This window comes from Salminus brasiliensis, chromosome 12 (genome assembly GCF_030463535.1).
Source record: "Salminus brasiliensis chromosome 12, fSalBra1.hap2, whole genome shotgun sequence".
NCBI lineage: Eukaryota > Metazoa > Chordata > Actinopteri > Characiformes > Bryconidae > Salminus > Salminus brasiliensis.
Genome location: NC_132889.1, coordinates 22,334,723 through 22,353,838, shown reverse-complemented (window position 1 = coordinate 22,353,838; position 19,116 = coordinate 22,334,723). Strand labels below are relative to the sequence as shown.

Genomic DNA, 19,116 nt, shown 5'->3' with positions numbered 1-19,116 from the left:
CAGAGTGTTTTCGGTGCTGGCACGCCGGCGTGTCTGGGCTGGCATCCCCACGCCACCATGAGCACACACGACTCTCCCGCTCACACCCTGCTCTCTCTGTCTGCTGCCTCACTACTTCTCACTTTTACACCGTCTCACACTCTCGACATACGACCGTCCGGTCTTTCTGTTCTTTGTTGGGGGGAAAAAAATCGTAAAAATACAAAGTAAAAAAAAAAAAAATCTATGAACCAGTGGACGTTCATGGGTTTGTCTGCAGGTCTGGAATTCCATTTGTCACTCTAATGACTTAATAGTAACTCTATAGTTTGCATTGTTGTTCAGGTATTTAATGAATAATAAACCTTAGGATGTGGACATAAAGAGAAGCTTAAGAGGTTCACTTTACATCTGTTAATGTTACTTCAGGACAAAAGAAAAGCTTTTATTTAGAAATGTCTACTGATTCATTCATCTAAAAGTGTTTACATAGTATGAAGTGGAGCTGGTGTTTCAAATAGGGATATTGGAATTAAGGCCGAAGTGATACAGATATATAAGGATTTCTAACATTATGCAATTAGACTTTTCTAGAATGACAAAATCTGTCTGATGCCGATATATATTTTAAGCGATTATCTTCGACACTATTTGACTGCGATGTCAGTGAACATTCCTAATTTTGATTACAGTGATTATTTCCTTCTTGTTTTATTTTCTGAGCAAACGCATCCTGCTCTTTCATCTGCGTTTCCTTCGCTTTTTCTACTTAAGCCACCTCTTTCGCTCTATTTCTCTCTCTCTCTCTCTCTCTCCCGTTCTCTCTCTCTCTCTGGCTGGGGCGTGATGGCGGTGTCAGAGGGCGAAGTCAGTCGGCTCGGCCCAGTCTTCTCCTCCCCGTAGGGTGTCTGGGTCATGGTCACCCCCTGGCAGGGTCAGGGACGCACAGCGGGCCGCCCCCAACCCAAATCTCTCTAATTAAGGCCTCATGCAGCTCAGATGATCCAGACATCCTCACAGACACGGAATCACTTTCCATTTGGACCTACTTGGGTCGCACATCGTGGCAGAGGGAGACTCGGGAGTCGTTTCTCCTTTATAAATAAAGACGCCTTCCGTTTTGTCTGTGCAGTCTGACTAGGTCCACGCTAGTAAATCTGGATGCAGCACAGCTTCTGTGTTGTCATTATTAATGACGTGCTTAATAAATGTGAATGCATATATATATATTTATATATATATATATATATATATATATATGTATATATTTGGTTTCATGGCTGCCAACTTTTTTTTGTAGCATTTCCATTGGCTTTCCAAGCAGGACAAATTTAAGCTCTGCTTCAGCAGCTTTTCCATGAACCTAACCCACAAGTCTCTCGGGTTTGGGTGGAGCGCTAGGCTGTGTCCAATTAGCCTACGATATGAGGAAGGATCTGATTCTGAAAACCCAAATTAATTGCTCAGTACTTTGTCATTAGCTCAGTATTTTGACCAGATAGACGTTGAGACTGTTCTGTGTTCATTTAAAATGCAGTAAGTTAATGAATTTTGCTTTTACAGGCCTAAGACAAACAGTCACTGTGAAAAGAAACTACTTCCACATGGAAATGTGGAAAACATTTGAACATTTCTTTTTTTTCCTTTCACTGTGAGTTTTAGGGAGAAATCAGCCTGGGTCTAGATATTCTCCTGTTGTCGTATTTTGTTGTGAATGTCGCCGTAGGCTCCTGCCATTAAGCTCTTTTTGATAAATTGCCTTTTTGAGATTATCATGCTCATCTCATCTAAATATTTTAGCCCTGAAGAGGATCCTCTCTTCGCCATCACACCAGTGCAGAGGTTTCCCCCCAGGCAGATCCATTTCAGTGTGTCTGAGTGACATGTTAAAGATAATGGAGATAGTGCCCAAGTGGACTGGCCAGTGGCTGCGTCCTTAAGCTCGACCGGCACCGTCTTCGACGCGTCCTTTAAATAAACAACACATGCCTGTTTCTGAATGTCAAAAATCAGTATTTCAAGTGGAGCGCTCCGCAGAGTGAGCCGGAGCCTAACATGCCAACCTGGCCTGTTTATGCCTTTGGAAAAGGCTCCGTTCATCTCGTTTGAATTTCAATAGGACAGTTAAACAGAGCAGCTTCTGCCAAATAAAAATGTTAATGGAAGTAGATAAAACTTAAGGAAAACAGTGGGAAGTAAATAAAGAGTGGCCTGTGGGGAAGTTTCATTTGGCCCAGCAGAAAGTTACCCTAACTCCAACCCATCATCTAAGTACTAATTTATTGAACACCAAATGGAACCTACCTAACTTACCTAACTTTAGTGTAATGTTATTATATTATATATATATATTTAAAAAAAGTCAATTACAAACCTTTCTACACCAGAAAGGCTTATGTGTAAGGCTGAAAGAGGTTGTTTGGCTCATAGAAATAGTGGAACCCTTTTCAGTGTCATATGGAACCATTTTTAAACAAGTAACCTTTTGAATAAACATTCAGACGGTTCCTTGAATTGCCGTGGTTCTATATAGAGCTGCTGTATTTAGTAAAGAACCCTTCAAGACCCCCCTTCCCTTTTTTTAAGGGTATTATATTGTGTTTCAGTGTTTCTTTGTGGCCCTCCGCCCCTCCAGAACAAAAAGTTTGGACACCCCTGAAATACAGGCTCACAAAGATAGTTCTCATTATAATTTCTTTATTTGGACAAATCATCTTTCTTAAAACGCATTTTAACTCGTAGAGCAAATTGCCTTTTTTCCTTACGTGTCTGGCTGGCGAGTCTGTAACCCTGTACGAACAAACGGCTTTGCTGAAAGGACAAGTGCTTCACAGTGCTAAGTGCTTTAAGATGAACTAGATGTTGGTTGAAGGACAAAATATTTCCAGGTTGTGTCAGCTTACAAGTGCTAGTTTTTTTTGTTGTTGTTTTTTTAACACATAAAGTTCACTCCCATGTGGCAGAAAACATAGAAAGCATCAACTTTGACATGTTGTCTGTGCCTCTAACCCCCCCCCCTCCCCTCTTAAAGGGATCATCATTTGCTGCTTGGCAGAAGTGTGCTGAGCTGAGTTCAGGCCTACGAGCCCAGAATGGAGACAAAGCGACACAGACAGAGAGCTTCGTTTAAGACTGAAATAAAAGTACACAATTTTTTTGAGTGCTTTTTACGCTCTTCAGTTTTAAAAAGTGATTTTCTGCTTTTAAGTTTCAGTTTTAAAAACAGAAAGGCTAGTAAATCTAAGCTAACACAGCGCTGTTTTAAGGTGTAGCTGTAGGCCGGGTGTCTGACTCTGGGCTGTGACCCTTCATCAGAGACCCTCGAAAACTCGGTAAGGACCGATCATAGCCACACACACCTTTTTTTTTTTTGCACTCATAGACTCGTACACACTTCCTTCAGATGGCGCATATGAACTCATTAAGCTTAGCATAGCGGCTGTGTTCTCCTCAAGCGCGCCCAGAAGCGGCTTATTAAACACGTTCCGTTTAGTTTATTTCGTTTTTATTTTCTGAAGAATAAGAGTTATTTTATTATTATATATTATATATGATTATCCTAACCATTTTAATATGTTAGAAGCACTATGGAGGAATTGGTTAAAAGGAACATCCAGACTTATTGTGTGAATATTTCATGAAGGCGGTCCACAGTGCTAATGCTGAGTGAATATACATTTAATGTGGCTGTGTGCTCCTGTTTTCTAGACTTTTAAAAGTCCTGTATGTAGGCTGTGTAAAAACACTGGTGTCTCTTGTGAGCTAATCAGGGATGAACGCAGGCCACATCCTTTCCATTTCAACAAAAGCCTGATTTCTCTCCGTGCATATGGATCTGGAGCATTTTATGCCAGGAAAATATATTAGCTAATGAGTTTGGCCACGCGAGAGGTTTTTTTTTTTCTTTTTTTTTTCATAAAGCAGGCTGTGAAATTACTCACATCGTATACATTATTCAAAATAGTTCATGCTTGGGAGTTGAAGGCTTTTTTATATTTATTTTTAATTTTTTTTTTTACATTTCTCTTCCGGCCAAATCGCCATTTAGCTGCATTTGTGCTGTAGGTGTTTGGGTGGATTAGTGTTGTTATTAATTGGAGGCGGATTTTCCGGACTGTGACCAACTAAACCCAAATGGTCGGTCGTAGCGCAGCGCCAAGCTGCCCGCTCTCCTTCCACAGCAGCCCTGAGAGCGGGGAGGAACCGGGCTGGACCTCCTGCTCACACTGTCGCACTGCTAATGGAGGACAGGCGGGCTATGAACTCATCCTCCCCGATCTGTCTGGTGGGCTTGTAAACACATTTCTTCAGCAGGGTTTGTTAAGTGTCGGCTACTGGTAAAAGCGTAAACCAGCTTTCCTACACTTAGCCCTCAGCACAGCAGTACAGACGGGCATGATGTAAAATCATACGCCCATAAATTCTGTTGGTCTGTTTTAATAACTAACATTGTTCAAAGTCAGAAATTTGACAATCAAATTTGCTCGTTTGTTTAAGTTTAAATCGATTTTCTCCTATTTATAGGAGAGCACTTTATGCAATAAAAGCTCAAAATTAAACATATATTAAAGATGGCCCATTATATATGTATATATATAGACCCATATTCTAACGTCCACCTGCCATACCTTTTCTTCTTTTCTCATTTAAAATATATATTTTTAATATGATCCAAATGAAGGCCTTGCTAACACCCTCTAACCGAAATGCTCTCATTGAAGTTGAAATTAAATATAAATAATATTTATATAATAATAATTAATATTCTATAATAATTTATATAATTATTATATATGTTTTTTTCTTATTCCGCTGTAGTGATGAAAGGTTTCACAGTGTTCAGATTTTCAGTGATGCTCTACAACATCACGGGCAGGTCGGGGTCTGTCAGCTTGTTCACAGAGACTTTATTAAGTGTGTTCATTAGGAGAGTGTGTTCATTGTGAGTAGAGCGGTTTCTCCCTGGAGGAGCGCAAACCCACCCCTTAGAAAGTCCGAGCGACCCCCTCGCTGTTACTCCCCCTCACACCACCTTTCACAGACTTGTCCTAAAAAACAGCGGCGAGTCGCTGGTGGACCGCGGCTCTTCCCGCCATTCAGCTCACCCTCACACACAGGCACGCACGCGCTAAGTCCGCTAATGCCTCAGAAACGACTAGAAACGGCGCAGGCTGCAGAGTGGCGCTGAGCTGCGCTGCGCTGAGCTGAGCTGCGCGAGGGGAGAGACGCTCACAGCTGTTTTAGCTCAGAGTTTAATTATCAGTGTTTGGAGTTTTCTGTGCTTTTTCCGGGGGATTGTGTGTCTACCGTTGTGGTCTGAGTTTCCCGCAGGACTCTTAAATGGAAATGGTCGACAGAGCATCGCGCTCAGCAACACACTCACTCTCTCCACTGAGAGAAACTGAGATGGCTTTTAGTAGAGTAGTATATACTGGTTATTTATATAATATTTATTTGTTAATATATATTAAAAGGGCCTTAACGGCTCCTAAAAGCTCATTTGAATTAAAATTGTGATCAGTTATAATTGAAATTGTTAATATGTTTTTGTTGTTGTTGTTGTTTTTTGTCCCGGGTTTGTCTGTTCAGCCAAAAGGGGTCTACCTGTTATGTGGGGTTAACTGACTTTATTCAGCTCAAATAACAATAAATTCTTTAAAGGAGACGACGAATAGCAAAATAAATTGGTTAGATGAACAAAATTGATATTTTACATCAATTCAAATCCCCAAAACACTTTAAAATCAAATTCTTTATCCTTTTTCAATCTAAAGCATAGTAGGGATTAGTAGAGTCATTTTTACAATACATCATTAATCACAATCTTTTTTTATTTAAAAAATCCCATCAGGGCGAAACAGAACCAGCGGCGGCTCATTTAAAGATTGCTCGGACATAAAAGGCTTTGAATGCAATGAATTTCAAGCATATTTGACATATTTTATCATGATAATGATAAATACTGTCATATTTCCCAGCTCTATATCGTAGCCACATTTGGTGTTTATGTCTGTCGTAAACCCACAGCTTAACACTCGCAACTGAGACCTGAACGTTATATAGAAACCCATAAAATGTGCAATGTGAACGTTACCAGTGCTGTATGCACCACTCCAGAAGCAACCGCTGCTGCTGAAACCACAACAGAAACCTTCAAGTGCACATTCTGCTCAGCTGTAGTGATCTAACAGGAGCCCTCAATGGCCGTATCTCATGCAGGGAGGAAATAAAAAAGCAGACTGTTTGTCTTACATATGGACGCTGCCAGTATCTGAACCAAGTGCATTCATAAACAAATGCTCCTCGCCTCAGGTTGGGCTTCAATTAGCATCCTACAAAAGACCTTAAGCAGGTGCTGGTTTTGACACATTGAATCCCGTTTGAAAGAGATCCCAGTAATGAAGAGGTTTAAGGTAAATAAGGCGGAGGAGGGGGGGATGTTTGCGTTGTGACAGGTGGATTTGTATAGCTGCTATTATGGGAACGCACTTCAGCCACTGCTGCGGACGGCCCGTTTGATTTAAGGGAGATTTGCATGTGTATGACAGCCTGGTATTTCAAGAGCAGGTCAGTTTAGGATCGCGTGGGTCCGCAGGCCGAACCGGTACCCCAAGGTCACCAAATGTCCAGAAACAGTGATGCATATCAATGTCCAGCCCTAGATCTGTCCGCCTTTAAAGCAGCTGTGCTAGATCTCCAGTTGCAACTGCTTGCAACACTTATGCAGAAGAACCGTGGCGTTGCCGTTTTGCATCGGAGTCGCTCGGTAGCAGCACTGCCTGTGAATTCGGGAAGGAAGAAAGCATATGGTTTGTGTCATCTGTTGGGCGTTTTGACAGAGCAGTTCATCTGCCATGTCTGAATCGGGCCACTGTGATTTAGGTTTTCATGCTAGAGGCAGTGTTTATCAAATAAAAACAACATAGACTTCATATTGAGTCTGATGAGGAGCCGCAATAGCAAACATCTAGAGACGTTTTTACGCCTGCCTTGAATATGAGATTTATTCCGTTCTAAGGCAGCAAATGATGTCTGGCCAAATTTGGTCATATTACTGCTTCTGTAGACAAGAGTAAACAGCTCTCGCTGTTTGATGCTTCAGAAATAGATTGTTGTTGATTCTCTGAAATGACAAAAGGTTTGTCAGTCAGCGGGCGTATGTTAAATGCTGGGATGTACAAACCATGCCAACAAACGTACATCCATTTAGTTTACTTAGTTGTCGGTTCAGTTTTGACTGAAGTGCTCTGAAGCCTTATGAATTGATGTCGTAGGTGGAGCTTCTCAGAGTTCTGTTATTGGTTCAGACATATTGAGAATGTCCATGTTGGAAACCCTTTCTCCTTCTTTTCTTCCCCCCTCTTCTGCCTTCCACAGCTAGGCAGCTTTCAGATAGATCAGATAATCCAGACGTGGAGAAAGTACCCAGTCCCTGTCTGCCAAGCATACACAAAAGCACAAATCAGTACAAATTCTGTAACGGCTGAATTACATGGCATTCCTGAAATCAGCTTGTGCTGCTCATCGCATCTTCGCCGGCGGGCCGATAGGTGACTAAGGAGGTCTTCTTCGAGCCCGTCTAATAAAGCCCACTGTGTCGGGCGGTGAGATGGTCGAGCGTGGCATATGTTTGTTTGTGAATCAGAGAGGAGCGCACCGGCGTTGTTTGTGGGGGTGGTGGAGGGAGGGTAGAGGTGGAGGGGGTTGTTAGAGGGGGCGCGGCACTCTCCCACGGCTTTGTTTCGGGGCGCTAATTCCAGGAGCAGCTGCCGGCTGTGGGGTCTGCTGGGACGTTTTTGGGAGCTCTGCGCCTTCTCCCATCGCCCTGTGCCAAGGTGGCATTACGCAAACCGTGAGAGAGTGAGACAGAGAGAGAGAGAGAGAAAGAGGCTGGTTCTCAAATGACTCTCTATACCCTACATAGTGCACTACATAGGACATGAAACGGTGGCTTCTGTACCCAAACTGTGCGCTATAAGTCCAGTTAGGGAGCCATTTGGGACTCAGCCAAAGAGAAAGAGAGGGATAGGAGGGGGGGCGGTGGACGTGATTTCGCGACAGGACAGCGAACCGCAGCGGCAGGAACGGGATTGGTGTGTGAGGAGGGCAGCATGTCGTCTGAACTTTGCCTCAATGGCAGATAGGAACTTGTCCGATTGGCAATTTGTGCGCCACCGAACTGGACTGCGTACTCTCGCTCGCCCTCCCTCTCTTTCACCCTCCCTCAATCTCTCTCTCTCTCTCATTCTTGCTGCCTATCCCTCTCTCTCCCTCTCTCTTTCAGCCACCCCCAGCCCCCCACCCCCTTCTCTTTTTCCCTCCCTTTCAGCTCTTGAAGCTAACGCATTGGCTGGGCTACAGACATCTTGTTGCCAAATAGGTGGGCCCTACTCGTGTTGGCAAAGACTCAGGCAATGGTTAGGGAAAGAACGCAGAGAGGACGAGAGAGAGAGAGAGAGAGAGCAAGCGAGCAAAAGAGAGAGAGAGAGAGAGAGAGAGGGGGGAAAAAAAGAAGCAGCACTTGGGTTTGCCAGCGGTCGTACGAGCTCGTCCAACATTGATTCGCCTCTCTCTGTTTTTTTTTTCCTCCCCATATTCTGCGCTTCGCTCTCGCCAGCTCCCCCCTTCTTTGCTGGAGTGTGTATGTATGTGCGAGAGAGAAAAAGAGAGAGAGGGAGAGCGTGCGCGCGCGCGTGTGTGTGCACATACGTGTGTGTGTGTTTTTGGTGTGTGTGTGGCTCTCTCTTTCTGAGTCTTCTGCTGGACTCAAAGATCTAAGCAAACACCACTACCAATTACGCTCTGCCAAGGATTTTTTGTCTGGCTTCATTTACTTTTCTCTCTCTCTCTCTTTTTTTTTTTTTTTTTTGGAAAGCACGAAAGCAGTGTTTATTTTGAGTTTGACTTTTCCAGTTGTTCCGCTTTTTTTTCCTGAATTGTACCACCTGAAATTAGATTTTTTTTTTTTTTGTAAAAATTTTATTTCCTTATTTCATTTTTTTTTTTAGCATCGGTAACTTATTTTTTTCTTCACTTGGATTTTTAAAAAAAACAACAACAAAAAATTATTGTTTGCAATTTTTGAAACTTACAAAAATATATAAATATTTCTTTCCATATCTGGAACTTCCGCCTTCTTCCGTTTTTTTCTTTTTTCTTTTTTCACTTTGCGCCAAATTTTTTGATCGCTGCCAAACCAGCAGTTGCTTCGGCAGTGAGCGGCAAAAGGACTGGTGCGGGCGGATTTTTTTTTTTCCCCTCCCCATTCTGAACATCGTGCCAAATTTATGATGAGAGTGCAACATGGTAACTATCAGCCTCTTTCTCCTTCTACCTCTCTTTTTCTGCTGCAGTGTGAGTTTGATGGTGCTTGCCTGCCTGTCTGCCTGCCTGCCTGCCTGCCTGCCTGCCTTTTCTTGGTCGTACCGAGCTGAACATGCCTGGACTTCTGTTGCCCGCTGGCCGCCCGGAGAGCGCTTGCGATGGCAGGTGTTGAAGCGGCGCGCTTTGACCGCGGTCTGGTGGTGGCCAGGCTTGGCGGTGGCGAGGGGCTGGGGCACGGCGGCCCTGGCACTGGGGCGCCGTGGCGTGGTTTAGGCTTTGTCACTGAGCGCTGTGTGCTGAAGGTATTATTGGAGAGCTGAATGGGGCTTCTGTTGCCGCCGGGGATCGCCAAGCTTGTCTTGGCCTGACCTGACTAGAGTGGGACTGCTCGTACTTTAATCGCGGAATTCTGGAATTCCGTTACGCGCTCTTCGCTCCCAAACCAGTTAAACTATTTTTGAAACAGCTTCTGATTGCATTTCAATTTTGAGCAGTTCGTTTTCAGTGCCCAACTTATAAGGTTGCTGTTGTTGTTTTGCTTGGAATTAAAATTATGTATTTAATATGCTGGAATATTTTACATATTTTTTACATATTTCAATATATCCTTTGCACTCAAGGATCTTCTATTTGTAGTGTCATTTGTATTGCATCTATACTGTATTTGTTTTTTTTTTCCACTTTTAGAATTAGCCATGCTCTGTCGTTCTCTGCAGTGCCATTTGTGTTTGGGTAAAACTCACCGCACTCCCTCCCTCCTTTTCCCTCCCTTCCTTTCCGCCCTCCAGGATGAGTTCCATCCCTTCATCGAGGCGCTGCTGCCGCATGTGCGCGCCTTCTCCTACACCTGGTTCAACCTGCAGGCCCGCAAACGCAAGTACTTCAAGAAGCACGAGAAGCGCATGTCCAAGGACGAGGAGCGCGCAGTCAAAGACGAGCTGCTGGGCGAGAAGCCCGAGATCAAGCAGAAGTGGGCGTCGCGCCTGCTGGCCAAACTGCGCAAGGACATCCGGCCCGAGTTCCGCGAGGACTTTGTGCTCACCATCACGGGCAAGAAGCCGCCGTGCTGCGTGCTGTCCAACCCGGACCAGAAGGGCAAGATCCGGCGCATCGACTGCCTCCGGCAGGCCGACAAGGTGTGGCGACTGGACCTGGTGATGGTCATCCTGTTCAAGGGCAGCCCGCTGGAGAGCACGGACGGCGAACGGCTCGTCAAGTCGCCGCAGTGCACCAACCACGGCCTGTGCGTGCAGCCGCACCACATCGGGGTGTCCGTCAAAGAGCTGGACCTGTACCTGGCCTACTTCGTCCACTCGCCAGGTCAGTGGGGCACACACACACACAAATGTGCACACATGCACAGGTTACTTTAAATGGCGCATAACTATACTCTGATGCACACATGCTCAGGGACAATACACACACACAGGCGGTACACACATATTCATACTTTTAAAGGCAAATAAATACACGCCCACAAGTGCTGAGGCACTTCTAGTGGCAAATAATTACACAGTCGGGTACAGATTTACTTGAGCAAACACACATTCGCATAAACACACTTGATAGGAAGAAGTGCTGGTTTTATGGTTTCAGATCAGATGTGACTGTATTTGTCTTTGTGTTATTTATGTTATTTTTGTGTTGATTTTCAATTTAATACCTTTATTCATTTGACGAATATCATTCCAGTGGGCTTGTGCCTAAACTTGAAAAAAAACACTGCAATTCCTTACTTTTTTTTTTTCCAATTAATTCTGGATATGCTGATGACTGTGAGTGTGTTTGCACATCTTCCCAAAATGTAGTACCACATAACAGCTCCTAATCTCCTGTTTGCAGGACAGTGTATGTGTAAGTGTGTGTGTATGTGTTAATTTGAGCATGTACTGTGGTATTGGTGGTGTATTGACAGCTGGCCTTCTCCCAGCTTATTTGAGGAGAACTGCCCGTCTGCACTTGAGCCCAGCGACACACACATGCACACACACAGGCCTCTTGTCACGTAGTCTCGAAACACACAAATACACAGCTTTTCCACCCCAGTAACTAACACACACACACACACACACACACACACACACAGACTAAGACCCCTCTCTATGGTTCGTAGTAACACATAGACCAACAGGCTGTTTTGTTTGTCATATTCATTGAATGTGATTAAATAATTGCTTAATCAGTGTTTTAGTCATCTTATTGAGTATCGTGACTAATTTGCTTTAAAAATTCAAATAATATTAAAATTATATAAAGAAAAATGCTAGTAATATTATGGTTAACATCCTCACATTCTGTGAATTTAGGATTTAGCAAAATTAGTAATATTAAAAATAATAAATTCAGGAGGATAAGGATAAGTATTGGAATAAACAGCAGGCACGTTTCAGTAGTAGAAATAATTTATCATTTATTATTTTTAGCTTAGCTAATTTTGTGTAAACATATTCACATAGACCCAATTTCTATAGAGGCAATTTGAATGCTTCTGATCTTGTAATTTTTGCTCCTCAATTTTTATATTTTATATTCTTAGACTTATAATTATGTGGCGTTTTATGCTGCTCTTCCTCAGCGTAGCACACCTTTACACAGGCCTTGGGCCTTCCCCTCCTTCATCGTGCGGCTGAATTTTCCAATTGTTTCCTGCATTGTGTGGATGTTTGGCCGTAATGCGTGTCTTTGGCACGGGGCAGAAAGGAGATTTCACGCCCCATGCCGAGCTCCTTTCAGTGGCGGGTGTCCGTTAGCCGCTCCGTTGTGCCGCGCTTTTCCTGTTTCACAACATGCCACCTCTCGGCTTATCTCCTGCTGCCCCGGGCCCTTAATCGGAGGCCTTTTAACCTGTCCGAGCAATCATCGCACCAGCAGCTCGCGGGCTGCGATGTCTCTATTTTTAGCAGAAGGGACGTATCCCGCTATACGAGAGAATTCCTTTTCCTTCCGCTGAGTTAACCCTTAATCATAGTAAAATTATATTGTTATTATTCGGTAACCATTAAGAATTCTGCAGGAACTCATATGAAAGTAAGATGAAAAATGTGTCTGTCCATGGTGTTTAAGGGGGGGGGGGGCTTAATGCGCTGACCCTAAAGATTAGTTCTGGTTGAATTACCTTTTGTGTCCAATTTAGCATTATGTGTTTCCTAATCCAAAAGGCCAGCATTTTAGATGACATGTATTTGCTTCAAAGGTTCAACATGAAGTTTGGGAATAATTTGCACTCTAAATTTGTTTATTTGCTATTAAACAAATTGCCATGAAGGGTCAATTCTGTTTCGAACTGTATCGACAGAAGCCCCCTAACCCACTATCAGATTAACAGAATGGTAGTCAGACATGGCAGCCCTCACGCTTGCTGGGGAAAATCCTCGTTTTGGTTTCGTTCGGAACTTGAACTCAACTATGTGTGTGTGTGTTGGAGTGATGGATGGTGTGTCCAGCGTTAGTCATATTTGGGCTGAGCCTCCTAAAGCTCGTACTCTCGCATAGTCATGTTGGAAGCATGTGTCCTCTCGCATCCCTAATCGAGTCACAGCCAGTTCAAAGACTGGACAGGGTGACGGTCAGCCCGATGGCAAATCTACAGACTGCAGGCTAAACAAAGTGAAAGCAGAGAAAGGGAATGAGAGTCTGAAAGAGTTTGTCCAACGTAAAGAGCACCGCTAAAGGTGTTGTGCGTTTTTTTTTCTTCTCCAGAGAGAAGGAGACAGCAATGGCAGAAACGACACTTTTAGAGTGCTGTCATGCATGAAATCCATGTTTCACAGCAATCGGAATAATCTCGGAACAATTTCACCATCTCTTCAGAGGTGTTAAAGACAGCCGAGAGAGGTGTTGCAATCCTACAGGGAGACAAGCGGGAGAGCCTAAAAAAAAAAAAAGAAAGCGCCCAAGCATCCTCGCATGGTGTGAGTTTGAGAAATAGGTCATCTGCGTTCTGTAACGCTTGTACCTTTTTCATTCTTCCAGCTCATGTAGTTACAAGGCCGGAAGTGCCGGGAGCCGCCGCAGCCGCATGCTCTTCCAAGTCTACGAGCAACAAACTTCGGGCCAAGAGCGTTTTTGTCCCTCAGACACGGCGCGAAACAATGACAGAGATAAGGTCGAGCCTTTGAGCTAGATGAAAGTGCTTGCACTCCTTCTTGGCTGGTAAACAAGTCCAAAGCGGCGCATTTTGGAAAGCGGGCGGCTCCCCCACTGTTCGAGTGCTCCGGCCTGGGCCTGGGACCAGACCCAGCGTAACCGCGACATTCACTTTTGTTATTCAGTTATTACCCCTAAGACTTATTCTCCAGCCTCTGCAATGAATTATTCATCCACCACCATGAAACTTCTGCTTCAGTAACGCAGTCAGGAGACCCACCGCTGTGTCTGCAGAGTTTGAGGGGTAAAATAAATGACACTCTGTCTTCTGAATGGTAATATTTTAAACTGTCACGTGACCCCTGAAGATTTGATTGAACTCGTTCTTCCAGAGATGTAAACGGTGCGGAGTGGCTTGTTGATGGCCGCACGTTTGCATCATATGAAACGGGGGGTTCGCCGTTCCGACCACAAATGGTGGTTCTTGGACTCTGTTCAGAAAGCTGGTTTCCCAGCTCCTCTTTGTATGCGTCTGTGGGTGAAAGAGAAAGGAAAGGAGAGGCCGAGCGAAAGAGAAAGCGACCTCTGCTCACAGTTGCTGGTAAATAGATTATTCCATGCCAGTTGGGATTTTAAAAAACAACATGCAGAGTGGGATTTACATACGGAACTTGAAGCCTTTTTTTTTCTGTCTAAAACAGAAGTGTGAACAAAATCATTTTTCAAAATTTTTGGAACAATATGGTGAACAACTGCCAGATTCAAATAGTGGCAAAAGATATATATATATATATATATATATATATATATGTGTGTGTGTGTGTGTGTGTGTGTGTGTGTTCTGCACTGTACTGCTTCTTTGAATGGAGAGAGAGAGAAAGAGAAAAAGTGAGAGAGAGAAAGAGAGTGAGAGGCATGCAGAGAGCACCAGAATTTAATGTAACCCACACACCTACATGTAAATATATATATATATATATATATATATATATATATATATATATATATATATATATATATAAAGATATAACTCAGGTTGGTGTGGCCGTGTTTCCCTTTTTTTTATATTATGTATCTTCACATTGTGAATAGGCCGATATATATATATATATATATATATATATATATATATATATATATATATATATATATGTGTGTGTGTGTGTGTGTGGGTTACATTAACAATTTTATATATGTAAATATATATAATGTATGTGTGTGTGTGTATGTGTATGTGTGTGAAGAGAGACAAAGAGAGTTAGCAGTGTTAGCAATTATCACCTATTAAAACAGTAGTCCCGTTCCAGTTGTGGGAGGACACACTCAGAGGTCAGGAGTCCGAGATGGGACAGAAATGTTAGGACGAGAAGAGATATGCAGGAGGGAAGAAAGAAGCGGTTCCTCTGATGCTCCACCAAATTCTGGTGCTCTCTGCATGCCTCTCACTCTCTTTCTCTCTCTCACTCTTTCTCTCTCTCTCTCTCTCCATTCAAAGAAGCAGTACGGCGCAGAACACTGCTCTTTAATTTAGACGGCTTTCCCACGAAACAGAACCGGCGAAAGCGGCTGCAGAGTTTGGGAAATGCCCTTATAAGAACACCACCACTAACATTTTACCGTTTCAGCCCCGACACCTTGCAGCCGACTGAATATGACTCTGCAGAGCTGTTCTCCAAGCCGATCCCACGTCAGTGATGGTAACGGCAGTACTAATAATGATTGTATTTGGGAAACAAGAGTACGAAGTAGCAGACTAAGCCTAGAATAAAGACAGTGTGAAATGCCAAGATGGAGACAAAAGGCGGTCTGCAGAGGGAACTCAGGCTGGTGTGGCTGCCTGGCAGCCCTGTATGGAGGATGCCAGCTTTTCAAACCGCCCCTGCTCCCTCTGCCAACGGCCCTCCTTCTCCTCCTTTCTTTTCCCTCACGCATGTTTTTTTTTTTTTTTTTTGAGTCCTGCTTCTCCTCCTGCCTGTCCTCTGCGTTCTCGATGAACGTTCCTCTCCCCCTCTTCTGTCTCTCTTGCAGAAAACAAAAAAGAGAAAGTCTCCTCGCCGTTTTTGACACCTCTTTCGAAAGCGCAGACGGGAGGAGAAAACAAGCCTCCGCACCAGTGCTTTTTTTTCTGCCCAAAAATCCCGTTTCTTCGTTTTCCATCTGAGAAGGTTCTCTTACGATTCAGAGCTTTTTTTTTTTTTCCTCATACAGACCTGTGGGTTTTTTCGAAATTCATGTGTTGGCTGCAGCAGATGATCCCCCATGATGGTGTCCATGTTCCAAATCAAAATGGAGGCTTTGGCAGCGCTGAGTCTGGGCTCATGTAGCCTGTAGTGAGGCGAGCGTGGGGAGCGAGCTGAGGCACAACTCGAGATATATTATTTATTATCTGGCTATTAATGCCTTATATATATAAGATGTGGTCACGTACGACGATTTATTTTTAGACTAAACGCTCCTTTTTACAAAAGCAAAGCAGTTTTCCCTCCAGATCGTCTGAGGAGCACGCGCTTCTTGTGCCAGTAGAGTGAAAGTTTTAGCGTGGCCTTTTTCCATTTTGTAATGTGTAGTAGGATAGAGTCAGGCACTCTGACAAGTCTGGCTGAAAACATACACTTTCTCTCTCTCTCTCTCTCTCACACACACACACACACACACACAAATTATACCTTATTAGTGTCAGTGCCTGGATGTATGAATGTGTCCTGGACTGGCTGTCAGATCGAGTGTGTGTGTTTACATTAGTGTATCGTTAATCTCCACACATGGGTATGAGTGTGTGTGTGTGTGTGTGTGTGTGTGTGTGTGTCAGTCAGGGGCAGGCAGTGGGACTGATGTGGTGGACAGGCTAATAGCGGCAGTCCAAGTGAGGGAAATAATGATTGGAAAATGAGGAGCATTATTGCGCTAGGGTAAACAGCACTCGGCTCGCGTGAAAAGAGCCCATTCAGTTCGGCTCAGGAGCACCCTGCCTTTCTTCTCTACAGGGGTCTTCCCGCAGCTCCCAGAGGCGGCCTTTTGTTCCGTCACAGAGAGAGAGTGAGAGAGAGACAGACAGAAAGAGAGAGAAAGAGAGAGAGGGAGAGAGAGACTGGCGGTGTTTCTACAGAGCCAGTATTTTATTGAGGTGAGAAGGCGTAGTAGGGTTAATGTCTTACAAGAGCCATGTTTGATCTTCATGTGGCTAAATCCGTGCAACAGTTCGCCAAGCACAGTACCAGCAGTCAATCCCTGCAGCGTGACGATAAGATATAATGTAGGAACGAAGACAGTAGTGAATGCAGTGTAATGTAGAAATGAATAAAGGAGTGTATGTGGTCTGATGTAGGACGGAATAAGGTAGTTCATGCAGTATAATTTAGGTTTGCATAAAATAGTGAATGGATTATTATAATGTAATAAAAAAGTATAATGCATGATTGAATAAAGTAGTTTATTTAGTAGAATGTAGGTTTGAATAAAGCAGGTTATTTAATTGAATGTAGGACTTATAAAAAGTAGTTTATGGAGTGTAATGTAGAATACATTGTAGTAGTTAATTTAGTATACTTTAGATTTGAACATTGAATGTAGTATAATGCAGGATTGAATAAATTAGGTAATATAGTGTACTGTGGATTGAATAAAGTAGTTTATTTAGTATACTTTAGAATTGAATAAAGTAGTTCATGTTGTATAAAGCAGGATTTAAGAAATTTGGTCATTTAGATTAATGTAGGATTGAAAAAAGTAGAATTAATTTTGTGTAATGTAGGTTTGAATAAAATAGTTAATTTAGTGTAGTGTAGAATTAAATAAAGTAGGTAATGTAATATAATGCAAGATTGAATAAAGTAATAATTTAGTATAATGTAGGACTGAACAAAGCAGGTCATTTCATGTAGTATTACATAAAGTAGTTAGTTTAGTATAATGTAGGGTTGAATAAAGTGGATTAGTATAATAAAGGGCTGAACTTAGTAAATAATGTATTATAACGGAGGCTTGAATAATAAGTAATAATTGTATATTTAATTTGAACCTTTCTTAAGTTTCTTTAAATTGCCTTGAAGTTTAGTTAGAAAGTAATCTTTAATAATTTTATAAAATTTTAAAAAACAAAATTTTGTTAATTTATTATCGATTGATTGATTGATTGAATATTTAGTGATGGAGTAATGTACTCTAAATCACAGCCTTTTGCATATATTTAACAGCAGTACTGTGGTTATAACCGTATTTTCAACTTGTTATGTTGCTACAAAACTTACATGCTAAAAATAGTGCACCTTACATGTGTCTCCTTTGAGTATGTGGGATGTAACAGTTCCTGTATGTGTGTGTATGTGTGTGTGTATGTGTGTGTGTGTGTTTATGAGAGCATGCTTGTCGTGGTAGCTTGGGGACTCGGGTGTAAACTAGGTGCTAATGCATCCTTTTGCCTGTTTTGTCAGCGCAAACGTTCTAATTAATGGGAATGGAATAAATAAATTAAGCTGCCACGTCTCCGAGCAGCTGAGCAACTCGAGCAGAGTGCATCTGCGGAGAGAGAGAGAGAGAGAGAGAGAGAGAGAGATACCTAAAGAGAGAGAGAGAGAAAGAGAGAGAGAGAGAGAGGAGAAGAGGGAAGAAAAATAAAGAGACACAAACAAGAGGTTGTTAACCTCTCCCATTATAGCAGCCATGACCTAGTAGGCCAGACTTTGATGACAAATGTTTGAGGGGAAAAAATAATCTATTTCACCCTCTCTAAAGCAGTTGACTACTCAGTGAGGTTTTTTAGAATTGAAAGAATTTATTTATTTATAAATGTAGTCATTTCTACTATATGTCTTAATAACTGCTGCAGTGGATTTGTGTAGTTTAAATGTATGTTTACATTTAAAATTTTTAGACCATTCAGCATTATGCAGCTTAATGCCAACACTCATCTCCTCCAATCAAAATAAGTCACACATCCTCTCCTGTTTGCTAAATGTAACATACAAGTGTTTTGTGCGTGTGTGTGAAATATAGCAAATAAATGGAAATTGTGCAGTTGTGAAATTTGTTTCTTTGCTATGGAACATCACTATTATTACTTATTTTCCCTCAGAAAAGCAAAGCAACACAGGTGCAACATTGACATTTATTCACAGCTCCCTAGATATTTTTGGAAACACAGATTTTTGTCTGTAACACTTTAGCAGTGTCTCTCTCTTTTTATTATTTTATTTTTTTATTATGTGATCATGCCAGACCAGCAGGGGACACTAACATTTTCTGTGAGATTCTGTAAACTCCTCAAGAAGCAGAGTAACAGGCTAAACAGACATAAATAAAATGTAATTTTTTTAGCTAAAGCATATTTTCTAGCAATGGATAAAAACATTTTTTAATGTATACGGGGGGGGGGGGGGGTGAAAGAAAGAAAATAGGGGTCTGCCATAGGGTTCTTATTTTGCGTTTGCCAAGCCAAGTATATATAGTCCTTAGTCAGCAACAAACCTGTGCGAGGTCACATTGTGATGTCTGCGGTTTCAAAAACACTGCGTTTTGCACGTTTTTCGCATGCCCTGTCATATAACGAACGGATGTACACTAAATAGAGATGAAATGCCCATAATAGTATAACCATGTATCCGGAATCGTTCGCGACTTTGTCGAATTCTGTTCCCTATAATAGGGATCTGGATTTCCACATGTAGGAGAGTGAGAGTGAGCAGGGCAAAATTTGTTTGGGAGGCCAAAATGCAGAGAAAAGGCTATGTA

The 19,116-nt window shown here is 42.5% G+C and overlaps 1 protein-coding gene across 13 annotated transcripts in view; it reads left to right on the top strand.

Annotated features, from left to right (window-relative positions):
- nfixb (nuclear factor I/Xb) overlaps positions 1–19,116 on the top strand; it is a 153,694-nt gene that overhangs the window by 35,675 nt on the left and 98,903 nt on the right. For 6 of the 13 annotated variants that reach the window (XM_072694005.1, XM_072694001.1, XM_072694000.1 and 3 more), the window contains one exon: positions 10,092–10,623. In XM_072694005.1, coding sequence (XP_072550106.1) covers positions 10,092–10,623 — 532 coding nt within the window. Of the gene's footprint in view, positions 1–9,045; positions 9,286–9,332; positions 9,606–10,091; positions 10,624–19,116 lie in introns of those variants that run through there. The other 7 variants (XM_072693999.1, XM_072694003.1, XM_072693998.1 and 4 more) reach the window with 5 other exon arrangements.